General features: G+C 55.1%; 2 protein-coding genes across 3 annotated transcripts; both read left to right on the forward strand.

Moving 5' to 3' along the window:
* Positions 1 to 331: 331 nt before the first annotated feature.
* Positions 332 to 15,633, forward strand: PIAS4 (protein inhibitor of activated STAT 4). Of its 2 annotated transcripts, none has more exons than XM_066205725.1 (11): positions 332 to 370; positions 3,191 to 3,608; positions 7,040 to 7,124; positions 8,238 to 8,279; positions 8,556 to 8,646; positions 8,958 to 9,086; positions 9,168 to 9,273; positions 11,636 to 11,709; positions 12,531 to 12,691; positions 14,350 to 14,480; positions 14,953 to 15,633. In XM_066205725.1, exons 1-11 carry the CDS (start codon positions 344 to 346, stop codon positions 15,156 to 15,158), a joined length of 1,470 nt encoding a protein of 489 aa, XP_066061822.1. In that variant the 5' UTR covers positions 332 to 343; the 3' UTR covers positions 15,159 to 15,633. The 2 variants fall into 2 exon arrangements, with proteins under 2 accessions (XP_066061822.1, XP_066061823.1); XM_066205726.1 differs by having other exon boundaries at positions 12,615 to 12,691.
* Positions 15,634 to 18,784: 3,151 nt separating this feature from the next.
* On the forward strand, positions 18,785 to 20,704 carry LOC136302102 (forkhead box protein L2-like). Its single transcript, XM_066205413.1, has 3 exons — positions 18,785 to 19,075; positions 19,795 to 19,967; positions 20,509 to 20,704. The coding sequence occupies exons 1-3, from the start codon at positions 18,785 to 18,787 to the stop codon at positions 20,702 to 20,704; spliced, it is 660 nt and encodes a 219-aa protein (XP_066061510.1).
* Positions 20,705 to 21,158: the final 454 nt, after the last annotated feature.

Genomic DNA, 21,158 nt, shown 5'->3' on the forward strand with positions numbered 1-21,158 from the left:
CCTGCCCCGGGGCACCCACCTGCCGCCATCTTGGGGGCAGCACCCACCGCCTGCCCACCCACTCCCCCGTCCCGCAGTGCCGGCGGGGCCGCCTCCATCCCCGCTTCCGCCGCTCCCGCCGCCGTCCTCCCGGTGCGCTCCCGGTTTGCCGAGCGCGGGCCCTTTAAGGCACCCGTAGGAGGCGTGGCCTGGCGGGGCGTGGCTCGGGGGGCGTGACCGGGGCTCTGGGGGCGCGCGCGCCGATTGGGCGGCGCTCGCGGCGCGGTCCCGCCCTCCCCCCGGCGCGAGGTTGGTCACGTGACCCGGCGGCGGCGCCCGGCGCGGTGGACGCTGGAGGCCCAAGATGGCGGCGGAGCTGGTGGAGGCGAAGGTGAGGGAAGCGGCGCCGCCGCCCCGCCCGCGGGGCCCGGCCGGCACCGGGCGGCTCCCGGCGCCAGCAGACGGCGGGGGGCGGCGCTACGAACCGCGGAGGCGGCGCTCCGGGGCCGCCCTCTCGGATTTTTACCTCAGAGACTGCCCCGCCCCGGCCTCAGGGCCGCAGCCCCCGCCGGACCTCCCGGCGCCCAACCGGCCCCCGGTGCTGCCCGCTCTCCTCGGGGCCGGGCTTCCTCCGCGAATCCCCGGGATTAGGGATGGCTGGTGCCGCCCTCGCGGTCCCGCCGGCCGGTCCGGGGCTGGCGCGGCTCGGTGCGGAGCTGTCCGGCGGGGCAGCCGCTGGGACCGGCACTGCCGGGGCCACGGGCGGCCTCAGAGCCCCTCGGGGACGGGCTGAAACAAATCCACGCTCGGGAGTTTGTGTTTCCGAGGCGGTTTGCTCCAGGGGACGGCAGCGGGAGGTTTTCCCGGTGCTCTGGTGCCGCTGTGGGAGCAGCCGCTGCTGGGGGCGGTTAAGGAGCAACGGCGGCGGCCGGGGAGCGTTCCCTGGGAGTGTTTCCCGAGGCAGCGATCCCTGGGAAGCTCCTGGGCAGGGACGGGGCTGGGGGGCCGCAGAGCCTGTTTTTTGGGGGGAGTTCTGCCTTCCCTTTGCAATTCCAGAGGGGAGAATGCGCTTCCCAGGCATCGCCCCAGAGGTTTTTGGTGGGGTTTGATCCGTCCCACGCGAGAGGAGGGACACGCAGCAGTGTCGGGAATCCCGACGATCCGTGTGCTGCTCTCTGCCCTGCTCGCACGGGCCAGGTGGAGCCCTCGCTTTTGCTTTGTCTGGGGTTTGTTGTTGTTGTTGTGGCTGCTCAAATCTCATCGTCCTGCTGGGCTTTAGTTCCCTCAAAATGGAAACTCTGGGCTCCAGCTCTGCTTCCCACCCTCGGAGTCTCGGGTGAGGTGCTCCAGGAGCAATCCCCGCAGGAGGAATTCCTGTCTCCTGCCCTCCAGGGATGCCCCGGTGCCTCCTGCCGCTGTGGCTTGATGAATTTATCTTTCCAAATGCGCCTTTTATCCTGAAATCCCTCGGGGAGAACAACACTCTCTCAATTTCCTAACACAGCTTAACGATCCTGGTGGGGTTTGATCAGCCTTGATGATCTTGGAGGTCTTTTCCAAACCTTAAGGACCCTGATTCTGTTTTTTAGTTGAAGAAAACTGAGGCACAAAGTGGATTTCTCCAGGGTTTCACGGGTGGTCTGTGGTGGAGCAGCACCACGAATCCAGAGCTCTGAAATCCTGACTTTCTGGCTATTAAACATCTTTTCTCTCCTCTCTAGTCATCAGTCTTTTATTTTTTTTTCCCCTCATCAGGGATATTTTGGGACTCATCACGACTCCCAGAAGTTCTAACTACAGACAGTGACATAACAGCTTTTGGGTTCTCAGATTAAATGACATATGTAAGGGGGAAAAGGAGAAAATCAAATGGCATTTTCTCCCTCATCTCATTCCCACACATGTGAAAGTGGCTGTGAAATGTGTCTGGAAACAGTTGTAGCTTTCTTAATTAGAAATATATAATCTGTAGCTGGTTTATTCCAGGAAAAGTTAAGACTGTTAGATTGTATCTTTTGCTTTCTTTTCTGCTGTTAATTCAGGGGTGGGGTAGAGGTTGGGGAAGATCTGCTGGATCTTTGCTGCTGGGAGTTGTTTTTGCGGGGTTTCTCCTTGATTCCCATATTCCCCACACAGCAGGGAGGATGTGGAGTGAAGATCTGTGGATGTCTACCAGGGCAACTTGAATTTTCCAAACCTATCCATTTATAAGCTGGGGTTTTTTTCAATGTTAAGGCTGTTTGGTGTTCAGGGAGCTGAAATGCCAGCCTGGAGCTGTGGGTTTAACAGGAAGAATTCCTGGTTTAATATGGGAAGTGGCCTTGTGGCCTTTGGCTCTGCTGAAGAGGGAATTTTGGAAGACTGAGCTGAGTTTTGGTGCTTATCAGACACTGTAATTGATAATTCTAGGGGGACACCGAGGCAGCTCCTGGCTGGGATCACAGGGATCCCAGTGCTGGCCACTGTTCTCCAGGGAACACGCTGCTCTCTTCAATAATCTGAATATTCTTCCATTCTCTAAAATCGGTTGTTTTTATAAAGATCCTATGGCTGTGGGGAGGATTCTGGAGGGCTTTTCCCATGCAGAAAGCCAGGACTGGTGGCCCCAGTTCCCCTCAGCCTCACCCAGCTCACAGTGACTTTCTCCCTGTGCCTTGCATGACACCATTTGGGATGAAGTTTTCCATGTTTCTCCGGGAATTTCAGATGCCTCAGGCTGCTGAGGGAGTTCATGAGCTCTTTCACAAGGGAGGCCTCTTGGTTTAGATCTTTGAGGTCGCTCCTGCTTCCAGCTGAGCTGTCTTGGGGATGCTTAGCATGTGTCAAAGTGATTTTTGAGTCATTGGCCCCTTTCCAAGGTCTTCTGAAGCACAAAGTATCCAATAACAATTGGACACCTACGTTATTTTTACTTTTAGCGCCAAGAACTTTTAGCCCAGTCTCAGGCTGCATCGAGGGAAATATAGGTTGGGTATTAGGAAGCAGTTTGACTTTGAGTGATTTCTGGTGACCGTGCTGGTGGCTTTGTCACTCGGGTGACATTTCAGTGGGTTGCTCAAACAAGAAACGGGAACCAAAATCGGGTTTGGACAGTTTTGGTGGGAGGGATCTTTCTCTGAGGGGGGAAATTTTTAACATCTTTATAAAGCGAGCGCTGCACCTTTGCCTTTTATAACTATGAGAACATCTTTTAATTTCTTTATCCCCCCAGAACATGGTGATGAGTTTCCGAGTCTCAGATCTTCAGATGTTGCTGGGTTTTGTTGGCAGGAGTAAAAGCGGACTAAAACACGAGCTCGTGACGCGAGCTTTGCAGCTGGTGCAGTTCGACTGCAGCCCCGAGGTGTTCAAGAAGATCAAGGAGCTCTACGAGACCCGCTACAACAAGAAGGGCTCGGAGGCGGCGGCGCCGGCCCGGGCCGAGGCTCTGGCCCTGCACTCGTCCTACGACCGCGGCAGCGCCGCGCCCCGGACTCTGCCGGCCGCCGGCATCGATTACCCGGCCCTCTACGGCAAATACCTGAACGGACTGGGCAGGTTGCCCCCCAAAGTGGCCAAGCCCGAGGTGCGCTTGGTGAAGCTGCCCTTTTATACAACCCTGGACGAGTTGTTGAAGCCCACAGAGTTAGGTGAGGTTTGGTTTTGGAGGAGGGTCTGTTTGTTGGTTGGTGATCTCTTGCCGAGGTCTTTGGGGGTGACCTCTTTCTGAGGTCTTTGGGGGTCACCTCCTTCCAAGGCCTTTGGGGGTGACCTCTTTCTGAGACCTTTGGGGGTGACCTCTTTTTGAGACCTTTGGGGGTGACCTCTTTCTGAGAGACCTTTGGGGGTCACCTCCTTCTAAGGCCTTTGGGGATGATCTCTTTCTGAAAGACCTTTGGCGGTGATCTCTTTCTGAGAGACCTTTGGAGGTGATCTCTTTCTGAGAGACCTTTGAGGGTCACCTCCTTCCAAGGCCTTTGGGGGTGATCTCTTTCTGAGAGACCTTTGGAGGTGACCTCTTTCCAAAGTCTTTCCAGGTGATCTCTTTCCAAGATCTTTGGGGGTGACCTCCTTCCGAGGTCTTTGGGGGGGTCACCTCTTTCCAAGGTCTTCTGAAGCACAAACTGTCCAATAACGAGATGACAACTACGTTATTTTTACTTTTTGCCCCATAACTTTCTGCCCAGTCCCAGGCTGTGTCAAGGGAAATCTGGGTTGGATATTAGGAAGAAGTTTTTAAAGAAAGAGTGATTAAGGACTGGAATGGTCTCCCCAGGGAGGTGGTGGAGTCACCATCCCTGGGTGTGTTCAAATAAAGATGTGGCACTCAGTGCCGTGGTCTCGTTGAGGTGTCAGGGCTGGGTTGGACTCGATGATTTGGAAGGTCTCTTCCAACCTACACATTCTGTGATTCTGTGACCAAACACCAAAGGTCTGTGATGTGGAGATCTTTTCACCCTATTAGGAAAAAAAACCACCCCAAAACCATGAAGAAGGTGGTGAAGGACTTACCCTACACCCTAAATCCTCCATATTGCCCTCCATGTATTCCCAATCTGGTAATTTTACTCTATTCCCAATCTGGTAACGTTACTATATTCCCAATGGGGTAATTTTACTATATTACCATAGTCTAAAGCCTTAAAATCTCAAGTTTCCAGGGTTTCAATGTTTGTGTTGATAAAAAATATCTGTGTTTTGTCTAAAGTCACTTGGCAGGAGGGGCTGATGGATGTGGTGGTGAGTCCCCACCTCTCTCTCCCCTCACGCTCAGAATTCACAGAGGAATATTTATCTCTGGGCTTTGCCAGTGCTTAAAGGTGGCTGATAAAAGAAGGAGAGTGCTGGGAAAGGGGGAATGGTTTTCAACTGAAAGAGGAGAGATTTAGATGGGATATTGAGGGGCAAAGAGGGTGGCAACACCTCAAACTGTATTTTTGACTTTTTTTTTTGTTTATGTGCTTGTCACAGTTATTTGTGTGTGGTCTGTAAAACTGGAAGAAGAGCTTTTTCCCTGGGGTGTGGAGACTGATTTTTCATTATCTTAGTCTGGAGAAACAGCGAATGTTGCTCACTGATGTTAAACAGAATGTTCTGGTAGCAAATTCAGCGTGTCCAGGGAAGTTGTGTTGTGCTGAGTGTCTCATAAATCCATGTGGTGACGTCAGAATTCTCTTGACAAAATGATTCTACAGCTTGAGCTGGTCTGGCTTTGCTGAAAAGATATTTGTTGTGGCTTGGAGGAAAAAAAAATAGATGAAGATTTGATTGTGCAGAAACAAAAAGAGAAAGGACTAATTAGTCAGATTTTATTTAATTTCTCCATCATTTGAAGGCGTTAATGCTGTGACAAAAGAGCTGAGTGGTGACAGAGTCGGGCTCCAACATGATAATTGTGTGGGGAATGGTTTGTTCAGTGTTAAATGTGTGTTAGTCAGCAATTCCAACATGGGGATTTTGAAGGAAAACAAATTTCCAAGAGGTGGAAGCATCCAGAGAGCCAGAAGAGCCCTGGACGCACTCGCTGGGATTACCAGATTCTGTTCCCAGTTGCCATTAAATCTCTCCTGCATCAGCCCAGAGCTGAGGGCTCGTTAAATGTAGCCTCTCCCCTGGCAGGTGACACCTCCCCTGGGCCGGCCTGGTCCCTGCTGGGTTTCTACCTGATTTTCCTGCTGCTTTGGGAGGTTCCTGTGGAGCCACGAGGAGCTGGGCACCTGCAGATGTTCAGGTCTCACACCTGAGCTCAGGTGCCCTGAGCTTGCACCTCCCACCTCTGGGGCTTCTTTTCCAGCAGCAATTTGATTTTTGTGTAAAGGGAGAGTGAGGTGATATAAATGCAAAATGAATCTTCTCACTTCTCCTGATCAGGTTTGCTTTGTCTTTTGTGTGGCTGGATCATCAGCAGGGCTGGGTTTTGTGGGCAGTTTCTTCATCAGAAACATTGAAATTTCTTTTTTGTTATTGTCCTTGTCAATCATCACTTGCTAAAAATACCTGATGAAATGCTTGATTTTCTGCTGGCTGTTTTTGTCAGGAGATGTTTGGACTGAAACTGGAATTAAACAGAAGTTCCATAAAGACATCTTAGTTCTTGCTTTTCAAATTTTATTTTTGCAAGCTCCGTTTCGCATTTTTAAAGCAGAAAAGGGACCAAAGGGAAGCACCTGGAGCGAGTCAAGTTGTCACCAGATCTTCCAAGAGCTGCTGAGGTTTTGTCCTTCCCTCATCTCCTCTTTTTCATACAGAAGTGCATTTTCCTCCTTCTGAAATCCTGTTGGCTTTGAATGTACCACGCAATGGAAGTGAGGCAAAGCACAACACCCAATTCTCGCTAAATAATTTCTAAAAAGCTGTTTTGGCACTTCCTCTTTGTGCTCCTCCCGTGACTTTCAGCAGCTCAGGGCCTGAGCTTTGCTTAGACACAAAAAAAACCCAAACGTGTTTGGATTGAAGGGAAGGTTGCAACGAAGTTTCCCACATGTCAACACTTCGTTTCCCCCACGTTAAATGCACTTGATCTTAAAATTATCAGCGTGCAAAAGGCCACAGTTAATGCTGGGCTCTTGTTAAGCCTCTCTGAGGGTGAGCTGCCGTCCCACCCTCAAGGTCAGGGGGTTGGAAGTCCTGTTTTGTCTCTTCCTGCTGCTTTTTGTGTTGCTTTTTTATTATCTGAGCTAATCTTTTTTGTTGCCGGGGTTGTTTTCTTTGTTTCCCAGAACCCGCCTGCTCAGTCTGGTTGGTTTTTTGGGGTTTTGTGTCAGGCTCAGGTCTCCTCCTGGGCTTCTTGAGGATGTGGTGACACTGTGACACCGCTGGTGTGCTGAGCTGATGGCTCTTGAATTATTTGAAGGGAGGAAAAATAATAAAAAAGAGAGAAAAATCAAATTCAAAGCCTGTGCTGGTTGTACTGCACAGTGAGCAATAAATAAGCAAAGCTCTAATCAAAGCAGAATTATCAAAACTGGAATTCAGGGGTGTGGGAGAGAACCAGACTTGGAGATAAACAGAGCATAACAATCACCTCGTGCCCAGAGCTGCAGTTCTCAGTTTGATGGACACTCTTTTCTTCCCTCCTCAGTTCCACAGAATAATGAGAAGCTCCAGGAGAGCCCGTGCATTTTTGCATTAACACCGAGACAGGTGGAGCTGATCAGAAACTCCAGGTACTCCTCACTGGGTATTAACAGTTCAAGACAAATGCAGCTGCCATAATTCCATAATTCCTCCCTGTTCCCTGCCTGTGGGAGCTTTTGTTCTCTGCAAGGAAACAGGATTTGTGTGAGGACATCGGGCTGCTCCTCATGTAAAGCAAAGAGCTTTTGGGGAGGGGGAGTGGGAGCTGCAAATTCACCCATCCAGGTCCATAAGTTTCCCTTGTGCTGCTCTAATCTCCCTCTGGGGTGGTGCATTTGGGGATGAAATCATGGATGACCTAAATTCTGTGCTGAGCTGGTGCCGTCAGTGTCTGCAGCCTGGCCAGGTTCAAAAGGCAGAGTGTGAGGCTGGTTTTGCATCTGAAAGGAAACTTCCTTGGTGGGGAGGAACTGCCTGAGGAAACATCTGGGATTAGGATTTACCCTGACCTCTGTCAGATGCAACTTTTGAGTCAAACAAAGGCTCTCCTCAGAGGTGGCAGGGAGGTTTCCTCTTGCCTGACCCGCTCCCTTCATGCAGAAGAATTCCTCCCCAAAAATTCAACACAAAACCTTTAAATATTTCTCTTTATCGCAAAATAAAGAGCCGGGGGAAGAATATCTTGGTTTATTTTGCTTCCTGGTGAAAATACCCTTGTTGTGTCTTCCGTTGCTTTCCTGATTGCAGTTAAAATCCTGTCAGGAACAGCCTTGGTGGGGGTTGCAATATTCACAGTGGGGCCTTAATATTCAGTCCCTTGGTTTGCATGAGCAGCTTCAGCTGAATAATTAAACACAGAGAGTCTTGAGCACTGTCAGGTAAACCTGACCTTAAAACCCAGTTTTCAAAAATTCTCACAAATCACCAGAAGGCACCTGAACAGTTTTAAAAACCCAGAGAAAAGCTGTAGGTTGGTGCATCAGGAAAAAAAAGAATAATAATTACAGGAGTACTGATATTTGCAGGGGGAATTGTACAATTTAAATAAGGTTCTGTGAGGTAATTTTTTAAAGGTCTATTAAAAAAAAATTAGGAACAGATGAAGTTCTTGAGTCTGGCAGTTGGTTTGGGTGATTTTTTTTTGAGGGTAGGGATTGTTTTTAACATAATTAATTTGAAGTTTCTGTTGTTTCATTTGCCAGGGAGTTGCAGCCCGGTGTGAAATCGGTTCAGGTGGTGCTCAGGTAGGTTCTGGGCTGGGTTCCTTGGACATCAGGGGAGGAGGGAAAATCCAGCAAAACCCAGCGAGGTCCAACATGGATTTCATGGCTCCAGGGAGAATTTCCAGTGAACTTTTTGTTCGTGGACCTCACAGGAGCATCTTAAACTCCACCTTAGAACCTGGATGGGCTCTGCTGAGGGAGCGTGGATTGGGGTGGGGATTGGGATGGGGATTGGGATTTGGGAGCTGGGGATGTGCGGAGTGTTGGGATATTATGGGATGTGTCCTTTCTGCCCAGAATCTGCTACACAGACACGAGTTCCCCTCAGGAGGATCAGTACCCTCCCAACATCGCCGTCAAGGTGAACCACAGCTACTGCTCCGTGCCGGTAAGGACGGGGGGACTCGGGGGGGAATCTGGGGGGAAAATCTGTGGGATTTGGAAGGAAATTGCTTTCCTGATGAATGCCTGTAGACTAGAAAGTGCACTGCTTGGTTTAAAGCTAATTTTTTAATGGACTAGGCATGCTGTTAAAGAGCTGGTCTGCACAAAGGCTCGATCCTCTTTACAGCTGCATTCAGCTCCATCCCCCCCATCCCTGAGACCTGGGGCTGAGTGGAATTTAATGGAGCTGATCAATAGATCTACCCTTGAGTAAAAAAAAAAACTAAATATCTATATTTAATCTTGCTGCTCTAGGGCTACTACCCCTCCAACAAACCCGGGGTGGAACCCAAGAGGCCCTGCAGGCCCATCAACCTCACCCACCTCATGTACCTGTCGGCGGCCACCAACCGCATCACGGTCACCTGGGGCAACTACGGCAAGGTGAGAGCCCAGGGAGCCCCCAGAGCCGCCCAGGCAGCCCTGCAGAGCCCCCTCCTCATCCTCTCCTCCCTCTCTCCCCAGAGCTACTCGGTGGGGCTGTACCTGGTGCGGCAGATGACCTCAGCAGAGCTGCTGCAGAGGTTGAAAACCATCGGCATCAAACACCCCGAGCTCTGCAAAGCGCTGGGTGAGTGGCTCAGTGAGGGGCCTGCGTGCAGCCTGCTGGGGAATAAACACCACCATTCCCACCTCTGCTTCCCTCCAGCTGTGTGAACCCCACTTTTTATCTGAACAGAACTCGCTGAGCTGTGTGGGAGGTCACCCCAAACCCGTGGTTCTGTAGTTGGATTTGGGATTTGGGCCAGGTCGTGTCGTGCCGGTGTCGTTGTGGCTGGAAGGGCTTCATGCCTTCACCTGAGTCAGTATGAGCAGCACTGACCCTCGGGATTGCCAAAGGAGATTTCTGGAGCGAGGGATCCTGGTGACAATGTCCTCTGCTGCCCCAGTCTCTGGGAGTCTTTGGGGTGGCAGTGGGATGTCGCCAGCAGCACTTTGATATGCCTTGAGAGCTTCAGAGAAGAGATGCTTATCCCAAACCACTCAGGTAAATCCTCCTGGTATGAGGCACGTGTAAAACATTACTGGAAACGAGGGGGAATTACCTTTCCAAGGTGGAATTTGACTTGGAGCTCACGAGTGTGGAAGATTCCCAAATTTTCCCATTGCTGGACCAAACCTTCCCGCTGTTTAGTTCTGCATGGGAGAACTGACCTCGTGATCCTGATGGTCTTTGGAGAAAACTCTTCCCAAGGATAACAAGCTGTCATGGAATCCCAGGATGGTTTGGGTTGGAAGGACCTTAAAGCTCATCCAGTGCCACCTCCCACTGTCCCAGGCTGCTCCACACCCTGTGACCAGCCTGGCCTTGGGCACTGCCAGGGATCCAGGGGCAGCCACAGCTGCTCTGGGCACCCTGTGCCAGGGCCTCCCCACCCCTCTCCTGCCCATCTTAACCTCAATTTCCCCTCTTCAAGCCATTTCCCCCTTTCCTCTCACTGCAGTTGCTGGTGAAGAGCCCCTTTCCAGCATCCCTGGAGCCCCTCCAGGGTCTGGGATGCTGCTGGGAGGTCTCCACTGAACCTTCTCTTCTCCAGGCTGAACGTCCTCAGCCTGTCACTCTTGGAGGTGGATTGTAGTTCACAGGGAAGGTGATGATTCCAGGTGTAGCCAGCCTGCAGACACCTGGATTTCAGGCAGGGATCAGTTGTATTTGGTGACTTGAAATAAAAACCAAATAAGAGCAATGTCTTATATCAGCTCCTTTTGTGGTTTTGTGCTTGGAAGTTGTTTGGATGTCCAGAAATGGCCAACCTGAGGAGATCCTAAACTTTGCTTTTCTAGCTCTGGTCTGCTCTGCAAATAATTCCCTGTCACTGAAGCTGCCCTTTGACTTCAGTCACATCTCACTGCTGACTCACCCTCCTTTGCATAGACTTCTCTAGAAGTTAATACAGGAACGTTGTCTGAGAACAGATTACAGCTTTGGATCCAAAATCCCGATCAGGAGATCCGAGGAAATTCTCCTTCCCATGTCTCCCAGTAATTGATGCACAGAGAAGGCTCTTACAAAGGACTTCATAAAAAATTAAGCTTGGATGAAAAGACTCCTAATGTGAGGAAAACAAGCCCAAATCTTGTAATCTCCTGGGAATTTCACATCTGAGAAGTCACTCTCTAATTAAAGCTGGGTGTTGCAGAGCTGCTTGTAGCCTCATTGTCTGGAGACATCTTGTTATGATCTGAAAAGGTCAAAAGAAATGGTTGACTTGCTCCAAAGAAAAACGGTGATGGCAGTGTCAGAGGCAGTTGCAGACAGCAGTGGGAGCAGCAGCTCCTCCTCAGGACTCGGGGAGCAGTTCAAAGCTCGTTCTGTTGATTTTTACACCTTGGTGTGGGACTTGCCCATCTGCTGCTTCCTTTGATTTCCCTGCTGCTCCTCGGGGTTTTCCTTTCAGGCTGCAGCAGCAGGGGCAGGATTCCTCCTTTCCTCACATCTGATTCTTCCCAGATCTCTGCTGGATGGCTGCTGTGCCTGTTTTTTTTGCATGGCTGCCTTGCTCTGAGTTCTCTGCCTGGGTACCTCTGGGCCTGTTGGTGGTTCCTGTGGAATGTTCTGGAATAGAAGAGGTGGTCAGCACAGAGGCCGAGGAGTGGCAGCCCTGCAGTGCTGAGAGGAGGCTTGATAACCTGATGGAAAAAGGATGGGGATGTGTTTTCCCTCTCAGTTTGACTTGTGGAGGGACGTGCTCTGAACTGGAAGTGCCAGAGGGGAGACGTTTCCCCTCACCCTGCTGCCCCAGAGCTCAGGAGGGAATAAAAATAAACCCACCATGCCCAGGCTGGGGCTGAATCCGTGTGCTCATTCCCTTCCTGGCAGGGAAAAGGATCCATACACACCCCAGGGCTGGGGTGAGCTGCTTCCCCTGGGCTGCACAGCGCTGCCAAGGGCTGGCTTTGGTTAAATGTTGTGTCCTCTGCTCTCCCTGCAGTGAAAGAGAAGCTACGCCTGGACCCAGACAGTGAAATCGCCACCACTGGTGTCCGAGTGTCCCTCATCTGTCCGGTGAGTCCCTGCAGGCTCCTCGTGGGGCTGCACTTTGGGTGGGAAGGGAGCCTAAAACCATCCAGGGACACCTCCTGCCACGGGGAGGGACACCTTCCACCATCCCAGACTGCTCCAGCCTGGGCTGGGACACCTTCCACCATCCCAGACTGCTCCAGCCTGGGCCGGGACACCTTCCACCATCCCAGACTGCTCCAGCCTGGGCCGGGACACCTTCCACCATCCCAGACTGCTCCAGCCTGGGCTGGGACACCTTCCACCATCCCAGACTGCTCCAGCCTGGGCTGGGACACCTTCCACCATCCCAGACTGCTCCAGCCTGGGCCGGGACACCTTCCACCATCCCAGACTGCTCCAGCCTGGGCCGGGACACCTTCCACCATCCCAGACTGCTCCAGCCTGGGCCGGGACACCTTCCACCATCCCAGACTGCTCCAGCCTGGGCTGGGACACCTTCCACCATCCCAGACTGCTCCAGCCTGGGCCGGGACACTTCCAGGGATCCAGGGGCAGTCACAGCTGCTCAGGTGCCAGGGCCTCCTCACCCTCACAGCCAGGAATTCCTTCCCAATATTCCCTCTGGCGGTGGGAAGCCATTCCCTGTGTCCTGTCCCTGTCCAGCTCTCCTCTAGGCACTGGAACCCAAGCCCTCTCCCAGTTTGCTCCAGAGCCGAGGAGCTCCAGCTCTGTTTTACTCTGTCCAGAACCCAAACCATAGTCCCAGGGCAGCTTTACAAACTCACCGATGTTTTTCCTCCTGAGGGGCTCTGGGGGTTCCTTGCCAGGTGTCCAGGCTGATGCTCTGCTCTCTGGTCCCACAGCTGGTGAAGATGCGCCTGTCGGTGCCGTGCCGGGCCGAGACCTGTGCACACCTGCAGTGCTTTGATGCCGTCTTCTACCTACAGATGAATGAGAAAAAGCCCACATGGATGTGCCCTGTGTGTGACAAACCTGCCCCCTACGACCAGCTCATCATTGATGGGTGAGTTTTGCAGCTCTCTCTGCCTTTTCCCCTTCCCCACCGGGTGCAGCATCCAGCTCTTGGTTGAAGTTGAAACTACTGAAAGTTTATTTTGCTGGTACATCACACTCTGGTTTCAGTGTTTTGGTGTGTTAGACAAGTGGGAATGTGCTGGGAAGGAACAGGCTGTGCTGCAGCACGTTTGGGGTGAGTTTGGAAGCAGCTTGGTTGCCCCCAAATGCTGGGAGTCTTCTGTAGGCTGGGACCACCAACAACCTCCTGGGGCTGGCCAAGGGCTGGTGGAACAACACTCGCGGTTCCTGCCTGCTGGGACACGATCTGCACCCCCATGGCTGTGATTGGCCTCCACTGCAGGTTCCCTCACCAGCAGGGAGGGTTTGGAGCGATGTTTGGGGTGCCTGCAGCACCTCTGGCACAGGGAAGTGAGCAGACCAGTCTGTTCCCAGCCTCACTGAGGGTTCCAGGCTGCCTCTGCGGGCCCTGGGCAGATCCAGGAGCTGTGGCTTTCCTGGAGCAGCCTCAGCACAGACAACCTGTTTGCTTTGTCCCCTGGCCAAGCCCGACAGGAAAATCCAGTTCCTTGGAGATCTCTGGCAGGGGAGAGATGAAGGGGAAGCTGTGAGGGGTTGGCTTGTGGAACCCCCACGGGTCAGCCGTGCCCGTGTCCTGCACGAGGAGGAGCTGGATGTCCCTGGGGAAGGCTCAGCAGACTTTTGCCCCTGCTCAGGGCTGGGTTTGATGGCAGTTCTGTTGGGTGAAGTCCTTCCCAGATTCCCTGGAAGTGAGAGAGGGAAGCTGGCACTCAGCTGGGTGCTGGGAGTCAAGAAAGAGCCAGAGGCTCCCGAGCAGGGAGGGAGTGGTTGGTCAGGTCTGGGATCCTCAGGGCCTTGTCAGCTTTTTGGGAGCTGCAGCTTGGTGGTTGCTGTGCTGCTGATGGGATTGGCTGTGGGAACAATTCCTGCAGGAGTTGGGGAAAGCTCAAACTCTCCCACTGGCATGCCACAAAGTTTTCCTGACCTTGAAAGTCTTTCCACTGGGAGTTCTCCTTCTTCCTGAAGGCAAATGCTCAAGTCCAGGAGGGAGTGAGGCCTGGCAGAGCAGCGTTTCCAAATAACCATGCCAGGCAAATGGTGGGACACAGGGAATAAAGCCAGTGCCCAGTTTCTCTGGAATCATTCCAGGTGTATTTTCATGGTGTTCCTGTTGCAGGAATGTTGTTCTGGTAGCTACTGTGGGGATTTGGGAAATAAAACCTAGGAAGGAAGGGAAGTGCTGCTTGGATGGCTGAGTTCCTAATGCCAAGTCCAAATTCCACATCTCACCTTTTGCTAAAGCCTGGGAATGGCCCTGGGAATGTCCCATGGGATGGGGCAGCAGCTGCCTGCCTGGAAGCAGTGCCTGGGAAAGTGGGTGAAGAGGCAAAAGTGTCTTTAATTGCAGCTAATTAAGCTGGTAGTTGATGGTTTGGGTGCATGGACAGGAAGGGCTGGGATGGATTTGCACTGTCACAACCTGCACCTCTTTTATGGGGAATAAAGTCCGTGACTCCGAGGGCTGTCAGCTCAGGAGCCAGCAGCAGATTCCTTTTACAGCCGGGGTCACTGCACGCAGCCTGCAGCGTGCCAGGGCTGTGACAGCTCCTCCTGTGCCCTCTGCAGGCTCCTGTCCAAGATCCTGACAGAATGTGAAGATGCAGACGAGATCGAGTACCTGGTGGACGGCTCCTGGTGCCCCATCCGAGCCGAGAAGGAGCGGAGCTGCAGCCCTCAATGTCCGATCCTGGTTCTGGGTGAGTCTCCCTGGGGGGGAAGGCTGCAGAGCCCTGGGGGAAAGCACAGAATTCCAGCCTGGTTTGGGTTGGGAGGGACCTGTGGGATCATCCAGTGCCACCCCTGCCATGGGCAGGGACTCCTCCCACTGTCCCAGGGTGCTCCAACTTGGCCTTGGGCATTTCCAGGGATCCAGGGGCAGCCACAGCTGCTCTGAGCGCCCTGTGCCAGGGCCTCCCCACCCTCACAAGGGAGGAATTCCTTGCTAAGGAAGAATTTCTCCCCAGTATTCCCTCTGGCAGTGGGAAGCCACTCCCTGTGTCCTGTCCCTCCCTCCCTTGTCCCGAGTCCCCCTCCAGCTCCCCTTTAGGCTCTGGAAGTGGCTCTGAAGTCTCCCCAGAGCCTTCCCTTGTCCAGGCTGAGCAGCCAGGAGCGCTGGATCCGTCCTGAGCTGGACAGGAGAGGTTTCAGCTCCTCCTCTCCCCATGGCAGGTTCCTCGGATGTGAACGGGCTCCTGGCCACTCCCAACGGCACCGGCGAGAACGGCAAAGCCCCGGCGGACGTTGTGGATTTAACACTGGACAGCTCATCCTCGGAGGAGGACGAGGAGGAGGACGAGGAGGAGGATGATGATGATGAGGGACCCCAGCCCAAACGACGCTGCTCTTACGAGAAAGGTTTAGTCTCTGCCTGCTGACTGCAGCCACGGCTCGGAATTCCCAACGGACAGACTTGAATACTCTGGTGCTTATGAAACTGGAGGAGGGGGAGAACGTCCTCTCCCACCTCATCTCCCTCCCTCCCTCATCTCCTGTGACTTTCCTATTCCAAATTACTCATTAAAACGAGAAAGAAAAAAAAGGAAAAAAAAAAAAAAAAACGAAACAAAAAATGACACAAACAAAACAAAACAAAAACCATCGAGCTGCTTCTTGGTTGGAAAACGAACCCCACTCAGAGCCTGACCCTGAACTGGAGCCTGAAGTCAAGAAAGTGTCTTAAGCCAGGCAGGATCCTCCCTCACCTGGATCCCGGGATCGGGGGAGCTCCCCTGCACACCTCCAGGACACCCACCCCTGCATCTCCAAAGCCGTGTGCAGTTTGATCCTCTCTTGTTAATGAACCATTCCTTAATTAATCTAAAGGTTTTTGCTGGACCTGTGAGTCCGGGGCGGGGCGGGGAAGGGGGGGTGTGGGGAGGGCTCCGGGGTGGGCTTGTCTAACCCAGCGAGGATAGAGGGGGGGTTTGTCGGGGTGGGGCTGGGGGCATGGGGTGCCAGGGGGGTGACATGTCCGCTCGGAAGCGCACTGTTCTGGCTCGGAGCTCCAGCAGCTCTGCACCTCATGTAAAGAGACACGTTTGGAATTCTAACCTAATCCCGAGGGAAGTGTAGAGGTTTGTGCAGTAGTGACTCGTTTTAGTTGAGCAGAAGCCATGGGGGGGGGGGGGGGGGGGCGGGAGGGGGGGGCTCGAACCACAGATCTGTTGTATTTTTGAAGTGCAATAACTTTGGTGTTTTTGAAGACTGACAAGGGCTGCGCGTTCCCTTTTCGTTGAGGTTGGTTCTGGAGGCGGCGGCCGTGACCTGCAGGCCACCCCCAGGCCTGGGGACAGTGACAGTGACCTGCAGGCCACCCCCAGGCCTGGGGACAGTGACCTGCAGGTCACCCCCAGGCCTGGGGACAGTGACAGTGACCTGCAGGCCACCCCCAGGCCTGGGGACAGTGACAGTGACCTGCAGGTCACCCCCGTACCCAGGGATGGGGACAGTGACCTGCAGGCCACCCCCAGGCCTGGGGACAGTGACCTGCAGGTCACCCCCAGGCCTGGGGACAGTGACAGTGACCTGCAGGTCACCCCCGTACCCAGGGATGGGGACAGTGACCTGCAGGCCACCCCCAGGCCTGGGGACACTGCAATGACCTGCAGGCCACCCCCACACCTGGGCACACCTGGCACACGAGCAGGAGCAGGGCAGGGGGGTCCTTCCAGAAGGTGCCGGGTGGGGGAATCTCAGTTTTTAGCCAACTACCTCGGTAACTCCAATTCAGGTTTCTTTGAGTCCCGAGCCCGTCGCGGGCGGTGTGAGGGCAGGGCCCGGGCGCCGCCGCCGCCCCGGCCCCTCCACTTCTCTGTCCCAGCCTTTGGCCCCAGAGCCAAAGCTCCTCCTGTGCTCTTCGGTGGCAAAACGTTGTTGCTTTTTGAGTTTGCGAAGCGTCACCTTTTTAACTTTGTCTTGGAGAGTTTCTGTCCCGGCCTTTTGCTGTTCCCACTGGCTCCTCCCGGCTCTGGTTTGCTCTGGACCTCGCTGGCTTTTCCCCCTGGAGCTCAGGGTCACCCCGGGAAGGAGCTGGCCCTGCCCCTGGGCTGGGTGAGGAGCAGGGGGGGCTCTCCCTGAGCCCTGAGACCCCCGAGGGTCTTGGTGTTGCTGGGCACTGCCAGACCCCAAACCCTCCTTCCTTCCTTCCTTCATCCCTCCCCTCTGAGTGGCCCCAAAATCCTCCATCCCTCCCCTCAGGGTACCCCAAACCTTCCATCCCTCCTCCATCCCTCCCCTCAGGGTACCCCAAACCTTCCATCCCTCCTCCATCCCTCCCCTCAGGGTACCCCAAACCTTCCATCCCTCCTCCATCCCTCCCCTCAGGGTACCCCAAACCTTCCATCCCTCCTCCATCCCTCCCCTCAGGGCACCCCAAACCTTCCATCCCTCCCTCCATCCCTCCCCTCAGGGCACCCCAAACCTTCCATCCCTCCCTCCATCCCTCACCCCAGCAGCCAGGGGGGCACAGAGAAGGCTGTTGGTGCCTTTCCCAGCACTTCCCCCCTCACTCCAGAAAATCCCACGCGTGGCCAAACCCCACCCGGAGGGAAAAGCCCCCGAGGTCCAGCCAGAGCCGCCCTAAATCCTCGTCGGCCACTTGCCCAAAAGCAAAGACCCCTCTCCACGTTGAGGAGGGGTCCCCTGCCAGCTCGGGGGCTCCTCTCCCAAATGGGCCGGGGGGTCCCTGGGCCCCTGTGGGAGGGGGATTCTCCCTCCCCTCCCTGCCTGGCCGGGTTTTGTCTCCAGGGCTGGGATGCGAAGGGGATAAACCCCCCAGGTGCGGCGGGGGGGACCCGGAGCAGCTCCAGCTCCTGCTCCCACAGGGACACCTGCACTCGTTGGCCCCAGGCTTTGCTTTTTCCTTCTCTTTCCTGGCTGTAAGCAATATGTTTTCAGGTTGAAACGGGGGTGGGGGTGGGAAAAAAGGGGGATGAAAACAACTGAGAAAAAAAGAAAAAAACCCGGGTAGAGCTCCCAACTGAATTTTACTGTACAAAGTTCTGTGCTTGTGGCCCTGGCTGCACAGTAGCTTTAGAGTCCAGTTGTTTTCCTAATATTTTTATTCTAATTTAATTGCTCTTAAATTTTCCAGGCCAAGCAACTGTTTGGAAACACCATGCTTGTTTTAGTGCTTTCTGTTGGAGTTGGCCAGCTCTTCCTGTACATATGTTGGTTGTTTTTTTTGGTTTTTTTTTCTTATATCCTGTTTTTTTTTTCTTCTTTGTTTTGTAAAGAGAAGAGAAAAAAAAAAAAACAAAACAAACAAAAAAAAAAGAAAATTATTTTTCTTTCCCTCAGTACACATTCTTCAAATTATAGTGTTTGTTAAATAAAATGAAAGATTTACATTTAATTCTGTGTCGGCTCGTTGGGATTTCTGACCTCGGAGAGGTCTCCAGGATCTCCTTGAGCTCTTCAGGATTTCCCCAGGATCTTCTCCCAGGGGGTCCCAAGGATCTCACTCAGCATCCCCAGGGTCTTAGCAGGGAAAATCTTCCCCCAGGGTCTCCCCGACCTTCCTGGGGTACCCCAGAACCTTCCCCAGGCTCTGCCCCAGGCTCCTGAGCTCTCCAGAGGGTCCCCGGGATCACTCCCAGCTCACCCCAAAACGAGACCAGGGGATTTTCACGGACGGCAGGAGGAGCCTGGGGCAATCCCAGCATTTCCCTGGACAGCCCAGGATCTCCCCCAAGGGAGCCTGGAAGGTTCCGGGGCAGCCGCGACCCCCTCGAGGTTCTCCCCCGGGTTTTGGGGGTTCCCCCCCCGGCCCCGGCCCCACGGGCACCTCCTCGGTGCCACTTCGAATTCCTCCACCTCCAGCGGATTAATCATTTTATTTATGAGGCTTAAGGGCCCAAATCCCGTTAAAGCCGGGGCTTTGCCAGATAAACAGCCCGCTTTGGGGGCAGCGCGTTTGTGAAAACACAATTAGCAAACCCCGTAATCTGCACTAATTACCGGGCCATGAGCGCCGGCACTCGCCGCCGGCAGCACCTGCACCATGGGGGACGCGGGGGACGCGGGGGACACGGCACCCCGGCGCCCACCCGGGGCCTCGTTCACCATCGAGTACCTGCTGTCCGGGAGGGGCTCCGGGACCCCCCCCAGCCCGGAGCCCCCCGGCCGCGGCCCCCCGGCCGCCCCCCGGGCTCCGCCCGAGCCCGGCGACAAACCGGCGCAGTCCTACATCGCCCTCATCTCCACCGCCATCCTCTCGTCCCCCGAGAAGAAGCTGCTGCTCTCCGACATCTACCAGTGGATCATGGACAACTACCCCTACTTCAAGAACAAGGTGAGGGAAGGGCCTCTGGCCTTGGCGTGGGAGGTTTCCCGGGAATTTCTCCCTGAGTTTTGGTGGTTTGGGGTGAGCGGAGCCCGCGGGGGTGCTGAGGGGTGGGGAGTGGGCTGGGGGAGGTCACCGAGCTGCGCCGAGCCCAATCCGCCGGGAAATCCGCCGGGAAATCGGTGGGAAATCGGCGGGAAATCCATCGGGAAATCAGTGGGAAATCCATCCGTGGTGTCCAGACCTCGGTGGTCAGTGTCTCCAGGTGGGGTCGGTGTCTCCAGGCTTGTTTTGGAGCTGATGTTGACTGACCCCTCTAGGCCTGACTGACCCCTCAGTCCTGACTGACCCCTGTACCCCTGTCTGACCCCTGTCCCCCTGTCTGTCCCCTGTCCCCCTGTCTGTCCCCTGTCCCCCTGACTGACCCCTCAGGCCTGACTGACCTCTTAGGTCTGACTGACCCCTCTGGGCTTCACTGACCCCTCAGTCCTGTCTGTCCCCTGTCCCCCTGACTGTCCCCTGTCCCCCTGTCTGACCCCTCAGTCCTGTCTGTCCCCTGTCCCCCTGTCTGTCCCCTGTCCCCCTGACTGTCCCCCTGACTGTCCCGTCCCCCTGACTGACCCCTCAGTCCTGACTGTCCCCTGTCCCCCTGACTGACCCCTCAGTCCTGACTGTCCCCTGTCCCCCTGTCTGTCCCCTGTCCCCCTGACTGACCCCCGCGTCCACAGGAGAAGAGCTGGCGTAACAGCGTCCGCCACAACCTGTCCCTCAACGAGTGCTTTGTCAAGGCGGGGCGCAGTGACAACGGCAAAGGTCACTTCTGGGCCATCCACCCCGCCAACCTGGAGGACTTCTCCAAGGGCGACTACCACCGGCGGCGAGCCCGGCGCCGCGCCCGCAGGTCCGGCCTCGGGGGGGCCAGGGAGGGGCTGGGGGGCTGGGGTTTGGTTTTCTCTCGATTTGCTTTTAGTGCAAACTTCACCTCGTGCTGAAGTGCTGCCGGTGGTGGGGACGGGGAGGGGACAGGGGGGACACGGGGACATGGCTGGGGGGGATCCTGAGTCTGCTCCTCTCTCCTCTTCCTCCTTTGTGCTCTTTTCCCTTTGTATTCTTTCTTTCTTTCTTTCTCCCTTCCCTTCCCTTCCCTTCCCTTCCCTTCCCTTCCCTTCCCTTCCCTTCCCTTCCCTTCCCTTCCCTTCCCTTCCCTTCCCTTCCCTTCCCTTCCCTTCCCTTCCCTTCCCTTCCCTTCCCTTCCCTTCCCTTCCCTTCCCTTCCCTTCCCATTTTATTCCTTCTTTTCTCAATTCCCCCCTCTTTTCCCACTCCTTTTTTTTTTCTCTCTTTCATTCTTCATTTTTCCTTCTCCCCCCCTTCCCCTTTATTTTCTTTTCTTTTTTCTCCCCCCTCCGATCATTTTATTTCCCGTCTCTTTCCCCCTCGCAGGGTGATGAACGTCGGCTACTTCCACCCCTACGCCCTGTACGGCCTGGGCTGCTGCTGCCCCTGCTGCCCCCCGGCGCCCCCCGGGCCCCCCCCGGCCCCGCCCGGGGCCCCGCAGTGTCCCCCCCGCTGGGGCTGGGGGCGGCTCCCGCTGCCCCGGGGCTCTGCTCCCCTCCTGCCCCGGGGTCCCTTCCTGTGACCCCCCCGGGGCCCTGGGGACACCTCTGCGTGTGTCACCTGCCGAGGGTCACCCCGGTGTCCCCTGTGCCAGCGTGGGGCTCCTTGCGTGTCCCCACCTTGTGTCCCCTCCCAACGACACCCGGGGTGGCACCAGTGTCCCCTCCCTGTCCCCCCACAGGGACACCCCGGGATGGCACCAGTGTCCCCTCCCTGTCCCCCCCTCCAGGACACCCCGGGGTGGCACCAGTGTCCCCTCCCTGTCCCCCCCCACAGGGACACCCCGGGGTGGCACCAGTGTCCCCTCCCTGTCCCCCCCCCAGGACACCCCGGGGTGGCACCAGTGTCCCCTCCCTGTCCCCCCCCCAGGACACCCCGGGGTGGCACCAGTGTCCCCTCCCTGTCCCTCCCCAGGACACCCCGGGGTGGCACCAGTGTCCCCTCCCTGTCCCCCCCCCAGGACACCCCGGGGTGGC

The sequence above is a fragment of the Chamaea fasciata genome, unplaced genomic scaffold, assembly GCF_029207755.1.
Source record: "Chamaea fasciata isolate MVZ Bird 193981 ecotype frontalis unplaced genomic scaffold, bChaFas1.0.hap1 SCAF_28, whole genome shotgun sequence".
NCBI classification, from domain to species: Eukaryota; Metazoa; Chordata; class Aves; order Passeriformes; family Sylviidae; genus Chamaea; species Chamaea fasciata.